Here is a 24,248-nt window from a genome sequence, read left to right as displayed (position 1 = left end):
TGAGTGTACCAAAACAACCAAATTAATCTACTAAAAAAATAACCACTTTATTACTTGGGGTCCCGACTTAGGGTGAGCCTTCATTCGCTAGAGACCTAGAGTTGCCCCTTTCCTTTGTAACATATGTCAAAAGCTGTCTGATGATGTAGAAGTGGGATGGACCCTGGACATTTGTGCATGAGAGTGTATCCTCATAGTGAAAAGGTTTAATTTCTATCTAATAAAATTCATCTCACTTGTGGACGATGTTGTACACCATTGGACTTGATTTTACAGAAAAGTAGCAAGTCAATTGAAATTTTGTGCTTTAGTACTTTTTTTAGGAAGTGAACCTTATTTTTTAATTAAAAGTAGTATCATGTATGTACATATATAATGGCTCAAGGAGCCAAACATGTCATCCACAATTTGAAGAGAGAGTACAACATGCTAGATTACTGAGCTTCGGTGTTGGATGATCTTCTTTCACATACAAACATAACTTTCGTCCGATGCAAAGTACAATCCTGATATTTGGGGAAAAAAATCTCATAAAGAGTGCAAACCCAGAAATTGCATGTTGGGGGAATGGTCTAGCCCGTGAAGGAAATGGGTCTTATGCGAAAACTCAAGGGCTAATTATTAAATGATGTACCCACCAAGGGTTTGGAGGAAAATTGCCACCCATCCTTTCTCTATATAAAGGAGCTAAAGGGTCATGAGAAGAGGACTCAATGGAGCTCTTCTCACTTCTCCCATTTTTGTGCCTTTATCTCTCATACCCCTTTGTCTTCCCTGTTCAGAGGAGGAACATCCCCACATTGCACCGCGACTATTTGCCTAATTAAATGGTCCGTATTGATCCGCATGCAAAAATTAACTTGTACTTGTGCTTTTAGGAAGTCTAGTTAGTTGCATGTAGCCAACAAATGAGGGCATATGAGACTTTTTCATGGTATTATTAATCTAAACAAAATTAGAATTGCACTCTTCGTACAACGGAAGCAATACATTGTTTGAAAAGTGAAATAGAATTATATTGTTTAGCTTGTGCTACCCAGTCGAACAAAAGAGCTACAATACTAGTTTAAAACCCCAAGAGTATATTATCTACAAGAGTTATAGATTTATCCTATCTCTATCCTTTGACATTTTTTCTTGCCGCAAATAATTGAGAAGGAAACATCATCTAAATAATAGGACAATGCTTATTATACCATACTTAAATTTAGAAGAAGAAGAATCAAAGGCGTAATCTAAATTTTCTTGTCCCAAATATATTTTTGTATAACAACATGCCTCATTCAAGATCTAGACATTAATAGGAACAAGAAGACCAACATAACAATGAGGAAATAAGAGGACATGCATGAAAAACTATTAAATTTGACAAACCAAATTATTATGATCATTCTACTCGATAGACAAAAAAGTTAACTTGAATCCTCCATTCGATGGATCTTAATGTGTTGACTCTGAAACGAAAGAAAAAAAATTAATTGAGAACATATATAACAAAAACATATAAATATCAATATTGAAAGATAGCATCATTCAAAGCATTTGTGTTATTGTAGCAAATAAGTAAGCAAGAAAGAAGGTTAATACTATTTTGTCCAATTGAACAAGGTCCAGCCCTTGTTGTCCGAATTGCTCCTTCCTTAGGTTCTCCTCTCCCTCTCAAGCCTGTCACCATCCTTCTTCTGCCAGCACTCTTTGAAAAATTTGTTCTCCTCCGCTTTTGTACGCCAGACTTCTTCTAGATGAAGAATAGATATGTCTAACACATAAAGTTGTCGATGGTATTGTAAAACACACCGAACATCCAACCAGTTCTGGCTCTTCTATATATGCAAAGTTATATTATTATTAACGCAAACTTATATATATTCTCAATAAAACATGTGTTCTTTGTTTAAAGAGCTCACCATTGTTAACTCTGACAACATAGAGCATCTTGGAGGACATGGTCAGACGATGCAAACGTTTCACATTGTAATCACAATAACAAGAGTTATAACAAAGACAGAAGACCTTTAATATCAGCGAAAAAACAAGACATGTGTAGAAATATTATTGGAAAAAAACTAGGCATAACTAAGGATGAAAACCATAACCAAAAATCTCATTTACTAAGGCTCGTTTTCGAATCATTTCTGTATAAGTGATATAGCTCTCGAAAACTATCGTATTTAGATTTGGATTTTTTATTTATATTATTACCATATTGTAGTCTCCGTTGAATAGTGAAATAGTGAAATTAGTAAAATTCTTGATCGACCGATAATCATTCTCATATAGATGATATCATTATCGACTGTTTCCGATAGTTTTCATCCCTACACAATAGAAACACAACAATCCACATGTATAGCCCATCAAGGACATGGTGATCATATGGCATTGCAAAGATTGGGGGAAAAAAGAGGGCTCCTGGGATTTTGGGGCCATGATGCACATGGTGGACTTGATGCCGACCTGGGAAAAACTTACCCACCAGCACTCATCTCCAGTGGCGGCACCTAATAAACGGAGAACACGCTGACCGTGTTTGAGCTTACTGTGGGCACGATGAGGAGATACGTGCAGGGGTTCAAAAATATGTCTTCTAGTTGGGGTGCATGGAGGATTACAACAAAACAGATCGAAGCAATCTCGCACCAATTCTCCTCGACGGAGATGTGAACTAGGTCCTACGTGCCAAATGGGGTAAAGTGCCTATCACTAAAGGCTCCTGGTTCTCCACTGAGTCTGACGGTGCTGACCATGATGGCGGCCGAACTCCGATGGTGGCCGGTGGTGAGCTAAGGCGACGGTGGATCTACTTCTCTATTGAGAAACTATTTGCCGGAGTTTATAGGCCCCATGCAGGATCACCTCTAGTCGACAAGTTACTGATTCTAATATGGTGCTAACCGCGATCACTGAAGGCTACAAGGAGTCATAGTGCTGGTCAGTAGTGTGGGGCCACATAAAGGTAGCCACACACGACTCAACCTAGCTGTAACATCCCATTGTTTAGAACATTTAAAAATATGGACTTTTTAAAAATTTTCTATAATTATAACATAAACTCCTTTTTCTAAAATATACAAAACCATTTTTACAAACAAATCATGCATTAAACCAACATACATGATGGATATGATTGCTCCCCTTTAGGAAATCTATTCCAACTCTCTGAATTCTGAAGATAGAACCCCAAAACTTTCTCTTTTCGAATCTTAGGATTAATATTCAAATTTCCATCTGAATATCAATCCCATAATCCCATGAGATCTCAATCCAATCTTAGCTTTCCTCCAACACCCTCAAGCCTAGGACCTCCCCAAGAACCCTATCTTTTTTGCCCTATTCAAACTCACATTTTAAACCATCTCCAAACTTGAAACCTATTTCAAATTTGGTTATCAAAACTCCATTCAAATAATTACCAAACTCTTTATTCTTTACCAGGCCACTATCCTCCCCTCCTCTCCTACTCTTCTAGCCCGGCCTACTCCTACTCCCGCAACAGGCCGCCTCCACCTCCTGCAGCAATGAACCAGCCCACACACCCCACGGCCCACTCACCCGGCCCATTCCGCCACGCAGCCTAGCGCAGCGCTTCGCTCGCTTCGGCCCAACACCGCACGGCCCATTCAGCCTGCCTCCACTTGCCCATCTCCAGCGCCGCTGCCGCCCGGCAACCTGCTCCCCCGGTGCCACCACGCCAACATCATGGCGGCACCGCACCGCATTTACCGTGCCGCCGCCGCAGTAACCACCCCTCCGCGCGCTGGTGCATCTCCACCTCCCCATCCATCTCTTCTCATCTCCCTTTCCTCTCTCTCAGCATCATTCCTCCCCCTATCCTGTTGCCGGCCACCGTACACCATTGCACGCTACCGCAGGCCGCCGCACGCTGCCACGCTCGGCGTCACCCAACAGGTGCGGAACCCCTCACCGCCTTTGCTCCCAAGACACCTTCCCTCCTCCTCCCTCATCCACACGCCACACACCCCCTCACCACGCCATGCCTCGCTCGCCTCCGCCTCCAACCCTCGCCTTCACCACACGCCTGCACACCACGCAACGCGCGTGCACCCGCGCCGTGCGCGGTCACCGCGCATGACATGCACGACGTCGCGCCGTGACCACCGTCACCCCCAGTGCGTCCCCCCTCGCCTGCCACCTCTGTGGCTCGGCCACCTCCTCCCCACCCTCTCGCCACTGCGCACACCTGTTGCTCTCCACGCCACATCTCCACCCTCCCTCTTCCCGGCAATAACTCCGTTCCTATCCTCCCCCTTCCCTCACTCTTGTTCCCGTTCACCGCTGCAACCGCCCTGCGCCACACTGCCACACTGCCGTGTTGCCGTGCCGGTAGTGCCCCTACCCTTTCCTTTGCTTGGCCATGAAGGCAACTGCCCAGGTACATCGCCCCCGGTAGGCCACATCCATCCGTCACGCCAGTCATCCTTATCCCGTCATCCGTCGGCCATCGTGTGCCTGTAACACCTGGTGTTTCGATAATCAAAGATGACCAAGAAAGGTTAAGAGTAAATTGTGGAGAAAAAGGGAAGAAATTGACTAAAAGTCAAATAAAAGTCGAATATGACCAAAATTTGAATTTTTGAATTTAAATTCGGAAAAATTTGGCAAAAATATGAAATGAAGGCTTGAGAGTGTTTAAAACTTCAGGGATTAAGATTGGAGACTAATCCTAGGTCAAAACCCCTCAAGAAAAGCAATTGAAAAACAAAAACCAGTCGAGTACTGTTCACTGTCTGAAAATAGAAATTTCAGAAAACAGTGCAAGTATCCAACTTGGAAATTAATTTCTGCCAAACTTTCCAAGTAAGTGGAAAAAAGCAACTACACAGCAATGAAGTATGATCTTTGGACAAGTATAATAGGGTGTTGTTGGTCAAGAATAGTAAAGGGATCAAATTCAAATTGAGGCTCAAAGTCAGCACTTTGCCATTTTCAGCCTAACTACTGAACTGTACTTTTCTCTAAGTCTGAAAACATCAATAAGTAGCTATGTTTCGAGCGAAATTCAGAAGAATGTAGTGCAAGAGGTATAGGTGTTTATGAGCAAAATGGGATCTCTGTTAGTTGTAGAGCATGAATGGTTAGTGGTTGTACTATGAGGAATGAGTTTGGGCCACTGGAAATGGATCAAAAGAAGGGTAAACGACCATGCTCAAGTGACTGTCGAACTGAATCAGAAATTCAGGGCATTTCAGTTTGCCCGAGAAAAGAATTCAAAATTTGCAACCTTAGGATGTTTATCTTGGGTGGAAGTTCAAATATAAATCGAAGACTCAAGATTATCTCCAACTTTGCTTAAGAGACTTGGGGACCGTCGGATTGAAAATCGGTCGTGGGGAGAATCTGAACTTTCTGATGAGAGAAAGAAAGGGGGAGAAGAAAAACAGAGATGGCGAGACGTGTCGCCGCCGGCGCCCTTGCCCGCTGTCCAGCTCAACGCTTAGGGCCACCTCCTCACCACGCAAGCCTACCACTAGGCCACGGTGTCACCCATACGCACGGTGAATCTTTCGTATAACTACCGCTCCCGCCACCGCTTCTTACCGTGCCGCCTTTTTACCGCCGCCCGTGGTTCTCTGTCAAGCTACTGCCACCGATCAAATTTCCCCGCCACGACGCCTTCCTCGTCGATTCCTTTCGCCTACACCTCCGCTGACACCTTACCAACAGCCGTGCCTACTTGTTACCCCGCTTCTCTGCCGGCGAGCTCCTAGTCGTCGCCGTTTCCGTCCGCCGCCGCCAGACCTCCTGCTCACGGTGAGCTTCACCTTGCCGCCACTCTCCTTCCTTGTGGTAAGCTTGGGGTAAGTCCAGGGATCACTAGAAAGCTGTAGGGGTAGTTGGAGAGACGAGTGACGCTGTTGCCGTGCTTGGCCACAGCCGGCCGTTGGTCACGCCGCCCGCCGCCATGGAGTGGCTAGCTCCGGCCATCTCCCGGGGAGTTGCCGTCGCTCACGGGTGTGCTGTGGCTTGGGGATGCCTCCCCAGCCCAGCCCCGTCGCCGGTGGCGCGCCGACCGTCAAGCCGCGCTGCCCCCTGCCGCGCTCTGTTTTGGCGCGAGGAGGAAGAAGGTGCTAGCATCGGCGGGCCCCGCACGTCAGAAGAAGAAGGGGAAAGAAGAAGGGCCGGTCAGGCGGAAGAGTAAGGTGGGCCGGGTCTAGCAGGCCAGGCGCCGGTGCGGAAAGAGGCCAATGGGCTGACTTGGTATGCCGGGTGCCGCGGAAAAGAAAGAAAGAGAAGGGTGGGCCGTTGGGCCGGCAGGGAAATAAAGAAAGGAGGAGAGAAAAGGAATCGGCCCAGTGGGCCCACTGGCCGGCGGGTAAAAAGGAAAAGGAGGAGAAGGTGGACCCGAGTCGCGGGCCCAGCGTGAGTGAGAGAGGGTAGAGTAGGTGCGGGTGAGAAAAGTTGGGCCGGGGTTTTGGGATAAAATTTAGATTTTCTTTTATTAGAATAATAGATTAAATTCGTGTATCACCTTTTAAATCACAGAAATTTCTAGGAGTGTCCAAAATTAGTGAAACCAATTTTGTTAGGATTGTTTTATTTTCCTTTATGCATTAAAATTCTTATACCTTAGGAAAAATAATAAAAACTTAGGTATTTATTTAATGCCTTTTCATTAAGGTATTTAAATAAGTACTTAACCTTTATTAAATGCATAAAATATGGGATAATGTTTTCATATTCACAAATTACTATTAACCCATAGGAATTAGGTTGTGAGACTAGAAAATATCTATTATATTTTCTAAAAATAAAAGAAAAAGCCTAAGATAGGATTAGTAAAGAAAATAAAAATGGTGGGTTAATCTTTCGGGTATTTTGTGTGTTGGCTTGCAACTTTATCATGATAAGTTGTGTAGTCACTTGTTGGCTTGCAACTTTATCATGAAGGAAGGTTGTATAGTCTTGTATTCAAAAAATTGCATCACTAACCCATGCATATGCTATATCGTAGACACCGAAGCATCTGAAGAGGAATTCTTGGAATTATCAGAAGGATCTTCGGAGTTTGAAGAGATCGTTGAATTGATCCCCTGTGAAGCCAATCCGTCGGACAGTGCTAACATTTTTATAGACCAAGGCAAGCCCCGGTGCATTTATACCTATCTACTTTGAAATTATTATTTCATGTGTCCAATTATTGGTTAATTTCTATGTGACTGCATTAAGTCTAGGAGTTGATTGAAACCCATTCTTGTGCATGATCTTACCTTGTTTTAAGGACATATTTGCCACTTGTTCAAACAATTAGTAAGTAACCCAAGTTTAGAAATGCTTAGATGCTTAAAGTAACTTGGTTACCGAACCTTAAGGTGAAATGTTGGGTCATACACGCTAATTATGGAAAGATAGCTTGGACGTTTAAAAAGCAGACAGAAGCTAGAGATGTTAGTTCTATCTGCTAGATTAATTCGGTTAAGGCCCGATCGTTGTCTTAACCTTTGATCAAGTGATTGTCACCTGGTTGCTTACTGGGTATGGGACCAGTAAAGCCCGGTAGGTTAGTAGACTCTCTGATCGGGAATATTTCGTACCCGTGCTTGACATGCTGAAGATTGGCAGGGGACATGGAGATCAGGCCAGACGTGGGGTCCCATGTGGGGGTGCGTCCCTGGGTTCGGGTAGTCATATTCCCAATCCTTGGGTTTGCTAATCGAAAGGTCATTACGTACGACCCGGACCGTCGTACATAGCTGGTGATCAGGGTGCTCTCCTGCAGGATGTAAATTGATCCGGATCGCCGCAATTCTTGGTTATGAATGCACTTGATCACTGTTGAGCATCGTAGTATAATCTCTTGAATGCAATGTCTTTCCAAAATTAATTTGTTGTATGACTTAATTTCCTACTGTTGGCAAAAAGTGTTTCTTTATCATCATCTAGATTGGTTAGGTAATAACTTAATTGAATTAAAAGATAAAGTTAAGGTCTCACTTTTAGTAAGCTCTTTTGGCAAAAGGTGAGTCAGCCAGTACACTAAACAACTATCATGTAGTTCCAGAAAACCTATTATATTGGTTAGTCGGGTAAGCCTTGCTGAGTACCCCGTACTCAGGGTTATCCCTTGTTGCTGTTTCAGAGTCACAGCAGGAGTCCGCAGAAGAGGAAGCCCCGAAAAACTAGGGTATTGTCACGAGTCTCGCAATACCCTAAGAAGCAAAACTTAAATGTTTATCTCTCACCCAGACCAATTTATGTTTTAAACTCCTAGAATCCCTCTAACCTGCACTGTTAAGTTTATTTCAAACTATGTTCTGTAATAATTCGTACCCCTTGTATGTATGTAAAAATGTAATATTTGTTGATGCTTTCCCGTCGTGGGAGCAATCCTGGTGTATGGCTATGAGACATGACGTGGATCGTTCGAGGAGTCCTAGGGACACTCGACGGACTACCAAACTTATACTAATTTAAGTGCGTTTCGAATAATTGCTGATCCGACAACGATTAAGCGCATTTAAACCAGTTTAAGTTGGACGGTTCCGCCACAGTGCCACTCCCCCTCCTTCCCCTATAAATACCTCCTTTCCCCGCTCCTCCAAGACCCGCACCTCTCCTCTCCTCCCTCCATGCGTGGTAGACGCGTCAGGTGCGATGAAAGACCCGCTTTCGCGAGCACCACTCCGAGCTCTAAGAGCTCCAACCCCTGCCCCTCCATGACCATACCCCTTCGGCCCTCCTCTCCCCTCCCCGACCCCTTAGCCGCGCTCCCCGTGGCCTCCGCTCCCTCCCGGTGCCACCCGCGTGCTCGGTGGCAAGCCGGAGCGCTGGATCGTCATGCTCCGGCAAACCCCGCGGCAGCAGAGATGGTGGGCGCGTTGGCGCCACCCGATTCTAGCACCGGGCTGGCACGCCATCACCCCCCGTCACCTCCTCAATTTCCCTTCCCATCTCACTTGACCCAACACGCGGACCCGCTCGGCTGACGCCATTGGCCCTCCACCCTCCCTAATCCATGCGCCCGGCTCACATGGACAAGTTGTACAATTGCGCCCTCCATCCACCACCTCGGTCCACCGGCCCACACAATAGTAACCCGAGGACCCCACCGCTTGCGCCAGCTGCTGGTTAATTGCTACGTGCACCCAGCAGCTGTACACACAAACCTACTTCAAGCCTTTTCCAACTTCCAAAAATTCTCAGAAAATTCCTAAAAATACTACAAAATCCCAAAGTCCTATCCATGCCTTTCTTTTCTATAGTTCACCTCATATGAGTCCCTTTCTCTAAGATCTTAGAGCCTGACCTTATTAGGAAAGATGTCGTACCGCCTCCACCCGCCGTAAGGCCAAAGGCCTCGAGTCGAAGTCAAATGCGCCATGCAACCTCTAGCCACTATTACCCGCATTGTTAATAGCACCCAGCCGGCTGTTCCTCGCTGCCCTATCGTCACCGCTAACCCCTATCGCTGTCGTGCATCCACCTGACCTTGTACCGGCCCCTCTATCAGCATGTGTGCTATCCCCTAGCACCAGGACAAAGTGGTGTCCATCGTACAAGCTCTCTGGTTTCGATCCCACTTGATCTTGCTCGACTGCGTCAGTCACCATGTGTACTATCCCTTAGTGCCGGGACAGACCAACTGTCGCACAAGCTGTCAAGTTCTACCCATTAGGATCATTCCGAAACCCCCTAGTGATCTCCAACCCCTAGGATCAGTCCAAGCCTCTAGTCCATTTCATCATGCAGCCATTGTGATGCCCAAGTTAAACCCCAGATATCCGTTATGCCGCTCGCCCAAAACCTCAAGTCTCACCCAAACTCAGCCGTTATGCCACCCAACTAAAACTTTGATTATCATCTCCCCATAGCCCATATGCCACCTAACCTAAATCTCAATTCCTGTCCCAACCTAGCCGTCGTGCCGCCCATCCAAAATCCCAAATTATCGTCCAAACCCAGCCGTTGAGATACCCGACCAAAACCCTAAATAACCCTAGGGAATTAATCATAAATTCCCTAGAATTTCCTACAAATCCATCCACCAACCCATTAATTATTTAGAAACCCTTTCTAAACAATTAATGGATTATCCCTTGAATATCGAGAATTCACCCTTAATTTCCAAGTAAATTCCCAGAATACTCATCCTTTTCCTCTTTTTATTCCTTAGGAGTTGATTGGTGTATTGTTTTATTGATTGTCAATTTATGCGTTTCTGCTAGCTAGTAGTACGACCAGACTCTACCCCGAAGCTGAGGATCCAAAAGGCGTGAAGCAAGGACCCTGGTCATCCTAGGAGACATTAAGCATTTTCAATAAAGGCAAGTCCTGACTCTAGCTCATACTTTGTCCCGTTGAGCGTGAGAGTAATAATATTGCCAACCTAATATGGATTGCATTGTTTTCTTTCTAAGAACTATTTCTTTAAAATACGTGCTTGCTAGATTTCTCCACTTTTTGCTATTGAAATGCCATATGCCATATAACCCTAGGAAACTACATTCCCATAGGCCAATCGAGTCACACCCCATAATGAGGAATAAAACACCCATTGGATCCTCTATGGAGAGGATCTAACAAAATATCATTTTATATTAAACAAAATGCTTAGCAAGGTTTTCTCTTTGGGAAGCGTGAGTTAAAAGATGAAGTACTAGTAATGGCAACCCCTAGGGTGTGTTTTGGACTTGGAAGTAAGGGGACAGCCTCAGTGGAGATTACTCCGTCCCAGGGCTTACTCCGGTCACATAAGGACCGGTTCATTAGGATTGTCTTTCTTATGATATGTAAAGCCATACATGCCAAAAAGGTACAACCTTCAGGAGTGCCTATTTATGTGAGGCCTTGGTTCAAACAGCTGAACCTAGTCATCCATCCCAAGAGGCCAAGATGGGCAACTGATATACTAGAGCAGGACTTTCGCAAAGTCCCATGTCTGGTCGGCACGGGTCGACTATTGAGAGGGCCAAGGGCCCTTATTGATATTTTATGCATGCATTTCCCGGGATAGTATCTGCAAGGCGAATGTTAGTGGCCCCTATTTAGACCACTAGTATATCCGTGCATGGACCTAGGGAATGTTGTCCAGAGATGGACACGGGCGGGTATGGATCTCGTAGGCCAGTATCGCCTGAGTACTAGGTATGGGCTGGCCGAACGTATGGGGAAAGTGTACACCTCTGCGCAGAGTATAATCTATTCGGATAACCAAGATTCATGGTCCCGAGCCCACTAAGTCAAAGCCCCCATGATTACTCTGAAACTCTTTGGGTGGGATTAGTATTTGGAAATACTGGAGGACTGGAATCCAAAATAAAACTTGGGACTGGTAGGGAAGGTAACTCCCTCTAGGACCACAACTTTCATTCTATAAAATAATAGTAAACTTCTTAGAGAGTCTTTACAAAACTCACCTTTCTAAATTCACCTTCATATGAGAGATGCTTTAGGCTTAGGATTATACCCATTAATCTCTTTCCTTGTCCACCTCCCAAAATGCATGTAATTACTTAGTAATTGTTGGGACTTGCTAAGTACCAATCATAAATGTACTCAGTCTTGCTTTCATCTTGCAGGTATCTCCGGGTGTTTAGACCATCTCGTTAGTGGATGAGCACCTACGCTTCTCTTCGCTGCGCTAAGGTGAAAACCTTTTCTTAGTTAATTATACGTCTTTTATTGCTTGAAATATTGAACTGTGTTGATAATTGTATTAGCCTACTGATTCAGTGACTAATACAGGTGATCAGCGGGACTCCCAGATGGAGGTCCCCACACTGGCTCAACCTGGCAACACGAAGAAACCAACACTAATCTATGGGCAAGGGCGGACCCAATTAATATACGACATGGGTGTACACATGTACACCAAATATTATTTTTTAAAATAACTAAGTTAATATGTATATATTGTAACTATACCAGACACGAACACAAATAGCACAAAGTAGGGTTTGTGGTGATCCATTTGGCACAGCAGGAAGGGAAGAGAAGGGGCGGAGGGGTAGAGGACGAAAGAATAGGAAGACCGACAAGAAGAGAGTTCAATCCGTGGAGGGCGGAGGGACAAAAGCATAGTAACTATATATAACAAACTAGAAGCGGGCCTTGTTCATAATCCCCTCTCGAAGGCGTGTTCTTTTCATTCATACCTTTCCTTCATTCCATCTTTGTCAAGTTTGGAGTATGCGTCAAACCTCATATCTCTAAGACTATTGCTTGTTCTTAAGCAACCGACTTCGGCAATCACTTATGATGTACATACAAATTTTCCTAAATTTAGGGAGAAGCTTCGAGTAATTGCACTCTTACTCACACCTGACTACCTAAGGAATTCTACGGTTCATCTTCTTCAAAAGTCAGCCATGAGACGTGGAAAACAAAATACACCATGCTTCCATCCATAATTGCATTTGTATGCTGCAGCACCAATGCGCAGGCACAATTTTTTTATCTACATATGTAGTATTTAGTGATCGAGGGTGCCATGAAACGAATGAGTTGAAAAGGGAGAACAGAAAGTTATGATATATTAAATATGACATTGCAATATTATCAAGTATTATATGCAGCACTCAAATGTATAGTTTCCAATATTTTAAATAATATATGTTACTATAAATTGTCTCAACTATTAAAAGTAGTCTTTATGCTAACTAAATATTAAAACAACGCACTATGCAGCATTTTAAATCATATGGTAGAAAAAAATTACCATGATAGATATTTTACGTGCTAGTGATGTAGCAACGAAAATAAGAAAATAAGCTACAAATACATGATTAGCTTTGATAAGTTGGGTATACACACTATATACAATTTGACTTGTTTTTCTTTACAATGGCCATAATCATGTACTTTTAAATATTAAACCAACGCGCTATGCAACATTTTAAATCATATGGTAGAAAAAATTACCATGATAGATATTTTACGTGCAAGTGATGTAACAACGAAAATAAGCTACAAATACATGATCAGCTTTGATAAGTTGGGTAGTACACACTATATACAACTTGACTTGCTTCTCTTTACAATGCCTAAAATCTTTCCACTTCTAATTTAAAGTTATAGTGCCATAATCATGTACATGAACTCAAATTCATCATGACTTGTCTCTCTTTACAATGGCCATAATTTCAATTTAATCTTAAAATTAATATTTGTGTAATAATACACTTAAATGATGAGGAAAAATAATAAAAGTTCTTTGATATGATTAATTGTACAAACATATTACAATGACTTGTATATGGAATACGATAGAGTATAAAATTTTTGTATTAATTATGCACACTCAATCTTGAAAATCCAGACTCGCAACTGTCTTAGGGTTGGAAAGGAGGGAGGAAGCACTCCCGAAGACAGAGGAGTGGCGTTAGTCGATGTGGAGCTCCTTGTGTTGTCTTCTTCCCCGATCATGAGAAAAGGCACATAGATCATGATGACGAGGAAGGAAAAGAAATGTTTGGGTGTTAATCTATTTTACCGAACGGTTGAGCTCTACCTTGCGGCAGTACCTGGAGTGAGAATGGGAAGGCGTGGAGGAGATATTTGAGCCAGACGACGTGACTCGTCAGAGCGATGGCTTGGACGTCGCGTCTCTTCCCATGAAGGGGGTAAAGGGAGCACGTGGGGAACAAAGGTACTGCCGTGCCAGAGGAATTGGTGAGTACTTGCCGGTGACGCTGACGAAGTCGTGGATTGGTGGAGGAAGATGCCCTCGGGCGTACGCATCAGCGTCTGCGACGAGTATTGGCGTGGTGTGTAAAGTTTGCATGCGCTCAGCGCTGACCGGTGACCGGACAAATTTGTTCTCAAATGCTGCATGGAAAAAAGATTACCCTGACTTTGGGCCTGTTTTCTTCCACCTTGCTAAACTTTAGATGCTAAAGTTTAGCAACTTTGAGCTGCTAAACTGCAAAACACTCTTGCTAAAATTTGCTAAAGTTGAGTTGCTAAAGTTTAGCACTTTAGCAAGTTTTTGGTTGCTAAAACTTGCTAAAAGGTGGGCTGAACAACATATACCCCTTATTTATTGCTTGTCTCCCCCCTCCTGCGCACCTTTAATAAGGGTAGATAGGTCATTTTACAACTCATTAAATGCCTTTTAGCAAGAGTATCCTAACAGCTTTGCTAAAGTTTAGCAACTAAAGTTTAGCAACTTTTAGCAACTAAAGTTTAGCAAGGTGGAAGAAAACAGGCCCTTTGTTTCCACAAGGAAAGACCGCTGTAACGACATATCATCTTTTTACTATCTTTAAAAACTTTACATGAACTGCACTTGCCTCTGTTTTTCTCAATGTGAGGGGGTCATGGATTCATGGCCAAAGGAGGGCAAACGCGCGCGCACTCCCGCTCTCCGGAGACATCGCCATTGAGGGTGTGATTGGTTCCCTGCATCAGGCCGGATGCGAGCTCTCTGCGTGCGACCTCCATACGATTGGTTGCCTGCGCTGCTTGCTGGGCCTGGCTCGCGGGATGCAAAAGGACGTCTGGAGCCTGGCTCCCGCGATGCGACCAAATCCTTCGTATCTCCAGAGCCAGGCTCCCAGAATGCAGTGGCGGATGCATGGATGCAGCGCGCAGGTAAAAAAATGCAGCAAAGCAGACAACCAATCAACTTCCCACGCGAGCTAGGCTGCATGCAAACATCAACCAATCAAAAGGGGTTGCAACTGCGAGCCTGGCCGACAGGAGCCTGGGAGCCTGGATGGGTGGTGCGAGCCAGGCTCGGCAGAGAAGGATACCAATCGCACCCTGAATTGTCCACCTCCGATCCTCCTCGCTCGCCGTGACGAGGAATCGCTGGCCACAGGACCTCGGTCTAACTGGCTGCCCGGCCGGCACGTCTCCTTCAGCGCCCACCGCCGTTTGTTGCTCGAAACAACAACTCCTAACCTAATAATCACTGTCGCCGCCCTGCCCATGCACGATCAGATCCCCTGAACCTAGAGAGAGCTTACTCTGACTTTTCCCTGCCGTGCCGCACCGCCGGTTCTTCGGGCTCCAGAGAACTCGCGTGATCAGCCTGGATCGCGCGTCCGTCACTTTCGTGGTTTGGCACCGTAACATCAGAGAATCCGCGGCCGTGCCAGGTGGTACGTGGGCAGGCGGCCTACGCCTATCATTCGAGCCAGAACGGCTGGCCGGTTGGGGCAGAGGCCAGAGGGGAGAGCGATCTGGTGGTGACGGGGAAAAGCGAGTTTTGGACGGACCGCGCGTGGGCCGGGCCAGTAGACAGACGCTGGGCCGTGGGCGCTTTCAACGGACATTCCTTCATGCTTCGGAAGGCCCATTACGACACATGGACGAGCAAACAACGTCGATAGAATCTTCTCCGCTGTACTCCCTTCCGTCCCCACGAAGACTGTTTAGAAAATTATAGGCAATATAATAGTAATTCTAAAAATTCTAAGTATCCCTAATAAATTTTCTTAATCGGATGGATTACCGATACAAGTTGGACTTATTAGCCTTCCTTATTTAGCGAGTCTGACTCGAGTATCGATGGTAGAAGTAAATGATCGATTCGTTAACTTGACCAGAAGGTATTATGAGTGTATTTGTTGGATTGTCTGAAAGTTATATGGACACTCTTTGTGAGATAAGTTTTGAAAGCTAAATGAACAGTCTTTAGACGGAGGGAGCAGGCTGTAGCAATATAATAGATAGATAGATAGATAGATCGATCGATCGATCGCCTGAATTTGTTTATGTCCTGGCTGCCAGTGATTTAACAGGGCTGAGTGTTTAATGGAGTTCCCTTTTTTCTCATCTAAAGAAGAAACGTAGAGATCAGAGCAACCAACTTTGCCGGTTGTAGAACAAGCACATACAGGTACGTAACGTACTTCCACAATAAACCTGCATACTGCTAAATATTGCCAATCGAATTTGTGAATTTGCACTCAACAGGAAAAAAAAATTCTGCTGGTTGAATTTGTGTTCTATTATAGAAAAGAAACTCTCACGAAAAAAAGTTCCAACTTCATGATAAAATATGCACTAAATTGAATAAAAACATTTATTAATTGATCTGAATAGTTCAACGCAGATCTAATGGTCTAAGAAATTGAATGGTATTTCAGTCAACTTACAAATATGTAAGTAGATAGAACCTTATTAACTTGTGGTGATTGTAGTTGCACTTTTTCATCACGTGAGTTATAATTGCTAAGGAAACAAACTGATAATTTAAAACTGTGGACATTACAATTTTTGTAGCAATTATTGTACTTTGGACCGCATTTGACCATAATTTATAAGAAAACAAGCGTGGACGTTGCTGTTAGAGCACACAATTGGTCCGGCCAAAAGCTAGTTTTTTATACCAATATAATAAACGATGTGTGATCCACCAATAGTACAATTGAAGTACAAAACTTGGGCAATGGACCTTTTGAAGCCTTGAGTTTCACTTGAATTACATTATAATGTACAAACTGATGCTGATATCAAAGAATAAACGAGAAATAAAGATGACTCATGCCCCGCTTCGCATTGCCTAAGGGTGTGTTTGGTTGGGTTGTGATTTTTGAAAAAGCTACTGTGAGTTGTGGGCTGTAGAAAAGCAGCTGTGGGAAAAGCAGAAGACCATTCGGTTAGAGCAGCTGTGGTTTTTGAATAAACTGTCCAGTGGACCCTACATATCATCCACATTCCACCCCACTCAACTCTCTCCCTCTCTCACCGCTCGTTAGCCCCTTCTTCTTCCTCCCTCTAGCCAGTCCACCCCACGGCGGAGCCCGCGCCAGTGGCGGCGGTCGCGCCCGGCGGAGCCGGCGCCCACGACACAATCCCTCTCCTCTCTTCCTTCTCCATTAAGAATCCTCTGGCATTCTCTTGCTCTCTTTCTTCTTCCTATGGAAAATCAAGAAGTGAACCAAGAACAGCCTCACCCGTCGGCCAAATCCCTCTCTACTCCGGCCACCATTACCAAATAGCTGTTGGCTGAACCTTTCCCCCACTCTCCTCTACCCTCCCCACCTCCTCTCATCGCTGGCCATGGTTCCTCCGGCTGGGGATTCAATCCCCGCCCGCCATTGCCGCCAGCCCTGAGCTCGGCCGCCGCCGGTGAAACCCCCCGGCCCAGCCACCTCTTTCACAATTGACCGCCAAAACGAAACTCCGATGAGCCATGGATTTTCCATCCCCTGTTCCCTCCCTTCCTCCACCGCCGTAGTCGCGGGCGGCGGGGTGCGGCGAGCGCGGGCGGCGAGCAGCTGAGGCGGGCGGTGGGCCGCCTGGGGGCCGGTCGGGTAGGGGTGCCGGGTGCGGGAGACGGGTGGGGGTGCCGGGTGTGGGAGTCGGACGGGAAACAGAAGAAAACGAACCGATATCTTCATAATCAGTGACATGTGGGTAATTTTTTACCTCAAAAGCAGTTGAAAGTAGGGTGGAATGTGCTTTTAGTTTTGTAATAGAGCAAAAGCAGCTTTTGGCCTAAAGCATCTGTGACTTTTAGATTCTTTGGTTGGCTTTTGACTTTTGCAAAAGCAAAAGCAGGGTGGAAAGCCCAACCAAGGGCACCCTAATCCGAAAAAGAAATACTAGTTCGCAAGAAACCAACTTCTTAATACTGCTATTACGGATTGCCCAAAAAAAACTATTGCTATTACGGAGGATTGGATGGACAAACCTGTTTCTTGGTGCTACCAACACTTCCCTTACATGCATCCAACAAGATTTCGGCCATTAGGAAGGCAGCTACGGTGGTACAGAACCGTATCCCTATCTCGGCTCCGAGTGGGAGCTTTAGCTTGTCCACCTTCGCCCCGATCGCTCGTAGCTCGTACAGCAACTTTTGCTGATTTAGGCGTTCTGATTCTGAACTAACACGGCCTCGTAGGGCGCGAACGGTGGCGAGGCGCCTCTGGGCGGCGCCGCGGCCGGTGGCGAGAAACCTCCGTCCGGCGTAGCCCTCCGCCGCTGCGCGCATGCTCCGTGCAGCTGCCCGCGCCAAGGACTGCATGGCCGATCTCTCTCGATGGGTTATGCAGAATCGGCTGGATCGGTTGTTTGTGATCGGTGGTGTTCTGCAATCTGGCTGGTTCGATCGGTTGTGAAATTGAGTACGTACGGTGCTTTCTTCTTGGACGGGATGCACTGGCTGACTGGCTGTCCGTCGGTGCATGCCAGGATTAATAGGGGCAGCTGACGATCGTCACTCGGAATTGAATCCGTATAGGAATCTGAGTGTTCTTTTTTCGAGGACGTGATTAGGAGTACTGGACGAGTTACACGGTACGTTGGATTGCCGAAAAGAATAACGAGATGAAGCGGGCTTTCGAATCGGACAGCCCAATGAGCGCAGGGCCCATCAACAATCATCGGACCCGAGTCTCGAAAGCCCGCGGAGGCGCGGACACGCCTCGCCTCGCCTCGCGCCTCTCTCCCCTCTCCCCTAGTCCCCTTCCACCACCCGCGGACCATTCACCATTCAGTCACTCACCTCGCCTCGTTTCGCCCCTCCCTCCTTCCCGCCGACCCTCCCCCAATGGCGGGCTCCGCTTCCTCAGCCCTCGGCGCCTTCGCGCGCCGCCTGGCGAAGTCCGATCGTCTCGACCGCACCGGCCCTCGCGCGCCGCCGCCGGGTCTCCTCCTCCTGTCAAGCCGCCGGCGAAGGCATCAATTGGTCCTTGTCGTTCGTGTTCGGACTGTTCGCAGGTGGGATGGTGTCGAACTCTCTCTTTCGCGTGGGGAAGGCCTTCCTCCAGAAGGATGCCGACGTGCGCAGGGAGGAGATGGTGAACGCCTTCCTCCGCGCCGAGTCACGCAACAAGGAAGAAGAATTGCGCGCCTTGAGAAGGCGTGGGAGGAGGAGATGGCCTCGAGGCAGAAGAAGTGCGAGCAGTGATCCCTTGTCGCCGACTGATGATCAGTAGATGGTTGGTTTGCTAGTATCAGATTAGCAGTAGTGGTGTTCTTGCAATGATGGTCCATTGTACAACGAATGAATCAGATATTGCCAGTTAAGAAAGTTGGCAATACATCTTGTAAAGAATATCTTTTGAACTCCTTTCAACATTCACTTCACTGGCAGTGTTTTCCTCTCTCTCTTTTTTTAATGCGAAAAGGACTAGAGCCAGTGTCAAGATTTTGCCAAGTGCTTCCTTACTGAACACACCCTCAGTTTAAATTCTGACTTGATTGAGAGTAAGCCTTCTTTTTCAATCTAAGGCCCTGTTTAGTAGGGCTTCTTAAAGTGCTTCTTCACTGGTTTTTGGTGAAGCCCTACCAAAGGGCCAATTTCAAAACGACTTCACCACCAAAGCCGAGGAGAAGCCGCAAAACGGCTTACACTAGAGAGGAGAAGCCGAAAAAAGTGGCTTCACCGGCTTCTCCTCTCTCTCCAAGCATTAAGTGATCATAAAATTACATATATTGCTATTGAGAAGCCGTTTTACCAAACGTTTTGCAAAACGGCTTCAACTTCACTAAAAAAGCCACTCCACTGAAGAAGCCAAAGCCGTTTTATGATAAGCCGAAACTCTACCAAACGGGACCTAAAAGTGCCATAAACATGAAGTTAGGAATTAAATTTGCTTTATCCATAGTTATGTTAGTATTCCGTTCCATTGAACAAAAACAGCCGCTGAAGCCGCATGATATCAAATAGGATTACACCAGATGGATCTCACATAATAAACGTCCAGAGATAAGCAAACAAGGTAACCGGACAAATTGTATGTGTAGTCGGATGAGACTAGAAACCGATAACACTGGAATTATTCATACATCAGACCCAAAAAAAAAAAAGAGGTATTTGTTGAGTAACAAATAGCAGGTGCTAATGTGACACACAGATATACACATGGATGCAGCGCACAAACATAAGGATGGCGCAAACTCTAGTACAATATAGGTTTCAGAGCCGGCCATGGTCATGCCAAGAACCAGTGAACCACCATGGCAAGCAGCAGTGAAACCAGACATCTAGTTCTGCATTGGCCACGCGCCTGGGGTTTCAGGACTACAGCAGCATAGCAAACGCTGCATAGGTGTCCACTTGTCCACCTCAGAGGCAGGAATCGCCAATGGCCCAATGCCCACCCTCTTCCAGTGTTGGCATCATGGTAGCGGATGAATGAAGTAGCGACGATCAAGGGCACTGAGCATATAGCAGCACGTTGTTCTCATTCAGACGCCTCTGGAACTGCTCCAACCGAGATTGCAAGTCCACAATCCCAGCAGCCTTCTGCGACAGTATACTGCTTAGTCTTGAGATATAATCATCTAGCTGATTGCCAGGCTGATCCGCTTCGCCTAATATGTTCATTTCCTGATCAAGGCAAAGATGTTAGACCAAAACGATTCCACACACTGATGAGGCACAAACTGATGAGACAATGTAGAATCATAGGGTATTTACCTCTCTAAGGATGTCCAGAGTCTCTTCCACCTGCTTTCTATGAGCACTAACCAAATCTTCCTCTTCCTGTAGCAATTGTCCAAAATATCAGTCATGTTGTATAAAGATAATCTTGAAGAGGTAATTGCATTACCTGGAGGAGATCATTTAGATGATCATCTTCTTCGTCTGGCTCAGCACTTCTGACTGGGTAAGCAATGGAATTTCTCATATTAATCTCCAAACCAGAATCTTTAGCCTTCCTTGTTGGCTGTCTTCCCTGCTGGTACATGATATCTGGTACTTCAGCTATGTTTGGTGCCATGCCACCCTTGCTTCTTTGTTCCTTGAAATAGATACCATTTAATGAGCTGAATTCCACCCCTTCCTTCACCTTGGGCATTCTATCAGCAAATGTGGGAGCTGGCTGTTCTTTGACATACTGCTGCTGCTTTGGCCAACCAAAATTGCTTCTTTCAGTGATATCATTCATCACCTCAGACGCAGAGAAAGAGGGCACAAGTGAAGGCAGTGGGGAAGGACTTGACTCTCTTAAAGGTGCTGCCAAAGGCACATCTTTCTTTACATTGCCTCCTTTTGACAGACTTTTCACCCTGAAAAAATGAGAAGCCTTCCTCATATTATAAGGACATAAGCAGTTATAGTATAGCAACAGAAAGAATGGAGGTAAAGTAATCACCTGTCAGCATATCTCAATGTGTTCAGCGTATGCTCACAAGAGCCAGAACTAGGGGAAATGCATGATATCATGACAGTGCGCGAGTCTCCAATGAATGAGTCACGCAAAACTTCTGTTAATTTGCTACCACGGAAAGGAATATGAGTCTGATCATTATCAAGTGCCCTGATGCATTCTTTCAAGGCAAGCAAACTTTTATTGATCTCAGCACCCTCGATTCTGCATTGCATTTCAGAAAGGATAGTTCAGTAATGTCGATATGTTCATGAATTGCTACAGACTAAGGAGGGGGGGGGGGGGGAGTATGAAAGCTGACCTTGTTTGTTTATCATTGTCTGTTGTATCAGCACCACGCTCACTGCCAGCAAGGTCGATAAAGGACAGCTTGCCGACCGGTCTGGGTGGTTTGGAGTCACTACCATCAACACGTCTTTTAATCGCAAGCTGAAGAATGGCATGAGACCTTGAGGACTCTTCGTTTGCACCAGTTGTACCAGTACTTCTGGTGGCACTGCCTTTTTCAATCAACTCCTTGATAGTTTCAACATCAGACACTCTATACTCTTGTAAACCAACAATGCAAACCTTTTGCTTTCCATCCTCTCTCATGCAAAGTTTACTGCATTAAGCAATAGATATTCAGAATGTGAGAAATAGCAGACCCAGGGATACACACCATTCCTGAACATCACAGATTCTGTGGCAACTCACCTCCTGTCATTGAGTAAGTCAAATAATTTGCCACCGTATATCTCAAAGAAGCTGACAAATAATTGAAACCCTTGGTTGCGGTATGTATGATGCATTAATCTCAGGATATCTTGAGAGGCCTTAAGAGGAAGGGGCCTCATGGTGTAGGTCTTTCCACTACCTGAGTGGAGGATATTAGTTGCCATGATGTAAAGTATTCTGCTGATATAGGATGTATCTAGAGTAGATCGGACATATACCCGTTTGTCCATAAGCAAAACAAGTTGCTTTTGTTCTATTAAAAATTGCTGGAACAACAGGTTCCACTGTTTCGCGATAAACCTGTAAATTGAAGGAAGACAGTGTCTGGGAATGAATTTACAGTACTTTAAAACACTGATGAAAAAGGTTATGCAATTTGTGCCCACCTCATCATTTGAAACATCTTCATCTAACACAGCATCAAATACAAACTCATGCTTTTCAACATACTCAGTAAGATCAACCTGCGAAATGATGTGCCAGACATTTATGTATTGAGAGAAAACTGCCAGAAGCAAGCTACTATTCTTAGGAATAGAGGCAATAGATACTGCAGATAGAAGAAAAACAAGCAAACCTTAAGTTTAGTCTCATGGACAGTCAGAGAGTTTGATCTCTCTTCAATGTCTATAATATCTTCTTCCTTCTTTGATATCTCCTTTTTGTTAAGTGGTCTTTTACGCACCTGCATTCAACATTTTACATTTAAACTATCAAAAGTGGACAGGTTACAGTAATTTCAACTAAAGACAACATTTATCAGCAACTGTCAAGCAAAACTATAGAAAGTTAGAAACATACCACCACTTTGATCTTTGCAACAGGTGCTGCCTTCTCTTTCTCAGGGAAGGCCTTCAAGTAATTACTTTCAGGGAAAATGGTAGACTTGCTCATATGCTTATTTGCGGGGAAGCTCATATCTGAATCATCCAAACTTCCTCCATAGCCAAACTTTTGGGCACCATCATACATCCCAGGTACTTGAAACTGTATAAATAACATATGAACGTTAGCTCAAACTATTATATTTTTTAATGCTCAATACTACATTACCAGCACAACGTTAGGATCAAAATTAAATCAACACATGATTATGCATTGCATCATCTGAACTAACATGCTGATGTGGTGCCCCCATCTCAACAACCACCCATGATTCTACCAAAACTATATTTGTTTATTTAACATTATGGCATCCGCACGTGTAATCTAGTACGCCTAAAAGAAGACTAAGAAAAACATATCTGCTATCCAAGTCGATGTTCAATTCAAAAAAAAACAGATAAACGTGATTGTTTTGCTGAATCCATGACCCGAGCAGTTCACATTCAGAACGTCAGATCCAGCACTCCAACAGCATTCTCGAACGGTTCGATTTATCCCAACCATCCGAGGTCACCGAAACATAAGCAGCAACCAAAATGATTAAAACAACGCAGATGATTGGGCTCACATCGGGGATTAACTCTGTGTCGAACGCGTGGAGATCGAGCAGCCCGGGGCTGAGCTGCTGCCTCTGCCCCGGCGAGCCCCCCGCCGCGGCGTCCCCTCCGCGCAGCCGCGCCGGCGTCGCGGGCTCCACCGACACGAAGATCTCCCCATCCCCGCGCCGCACCTCGCCGCGCTGCACACACACAAAGAGACCACTCCGATGAGCTCAGCCCCGAAGAAACCGGAAAAGCCGGGCTCCACGCAGATCTCGACGAGCCATTTGGCCGTACCTGCTGCGGCGCCCATCGGCCAGCGCCGGCATTGGCGGGGACGTCGAAGAGGAGCTGCTCGGAGGAGTACCGCCGCCGCCCGCCGCCTCCGTTCATCGTCGCTGCCGGCGAGATAGGGGGGCGGGCGACGCCGTGTGGAGTGGGGGAGAGAAGGCCGAGGGGGACTGGTGGAGGGGACAACGGGAGGCGGAGGAGCCGCTCCTACTGGAGTAGAGTAGAGGTGAGGAGGGGCGCTTTTTTCGGATCGCACCCTGGGATTTGCGAGACGTTGCGAAGGCGCCCCCGAGTTTGAATTTGGAGTGGAGTTCAAGGCAGCAGGTAGAGACGAAAAAAAGGTGGGGTGCGCCTTGATTCTTGAAGCGAGGGGACCTTTTCCTTCTCAGCTGCTTTTTGAGGGTTTTGTTGGGCAGCGCCTGTCTCCGCCGGCCTGGTTGGTGGAGTGGGGATTTCGCTATCCCCTCTTTTTAAAAAATATTTCTTCAATTTTATTATGGAGGGCTATCAACATCATGACTTTTTTTCATGTTTCCTCCAATGGTAAAATGTAGTTAAATCTTAAATATGCAATGATAAAACTCATTGTTTTTCTTGAGATTCATGATCCATAGTTGAATGTTAGCGTCTTTTATTTCTAGAGTGGAATGCTAGTATTTCTATGTTGCCCGATAAATCTTGAAAGCAAGGACGTTCTATTTAGCAATGAGACATGGCTGCATGGGATAAGAAAGAAAAAAAAAACATAGGGTACTTTCTCCGTTTATGAAAATATGAACCTGGTCAT

General features: G+C 45.5%; 1 protein-coding gene across 1 annotated transcript; it reads right to left on the bottom strand.

Annotated features, from left to right (window-relative positions):
* Positions 1-19,572: 19,572 nt before the first annotated feature.
* Positions 19,573-23,668, bottom strand: LOC117858089 (kinesin-like protein KIN-13B). The gene is made up of 12 exons (XM_034741086.2): positions 23,468-23,668; positions 23,200-23,370; positions 22,548-22,733; positions 22,324-22,431; positions 22,133-22,210; positions 21,965-22,046; positions 21,726-21,885; positions 21,331-21,633; positions 21,015-21,233; positions 20,469-20,928; positions 20,336-20,401; positions 19,573-20,245 (listed from the first exon to the last, which is right to left on the bottom strand). Exons 1-12 carry the CDS (start codon positions 23,561-23,563, stop codon positions 20,066-20,068), a joined length of 2,109 nt encoding a protein of 702 aa, XP_034596977.1. The 5' UTR covers positions 23,564-23,668; the 3' UTR covers positions 19,573-20,065.
* Positions 23,669-24,248: the final 580 nt, after the last annotated feature.

The sequence above is a fragment of the Setaria viridis genome, chromosome 5 (assembly GCF_005286985.2).
Source record: "Setaria viridis chromosome 5, Setaria_viridis_v4.0, whole genome shotgun sequence".
In the NCBI taxonomy this organism is placed as follows: Eukaryota; Viridiplantae; Streptophyta; class Magnoliopsida; order Poales; family Poaceae; genus Setaria; species Setaria viridis.
This window is presented reverse-complemented; position numbering and strand designations above follow the sequence as displayed.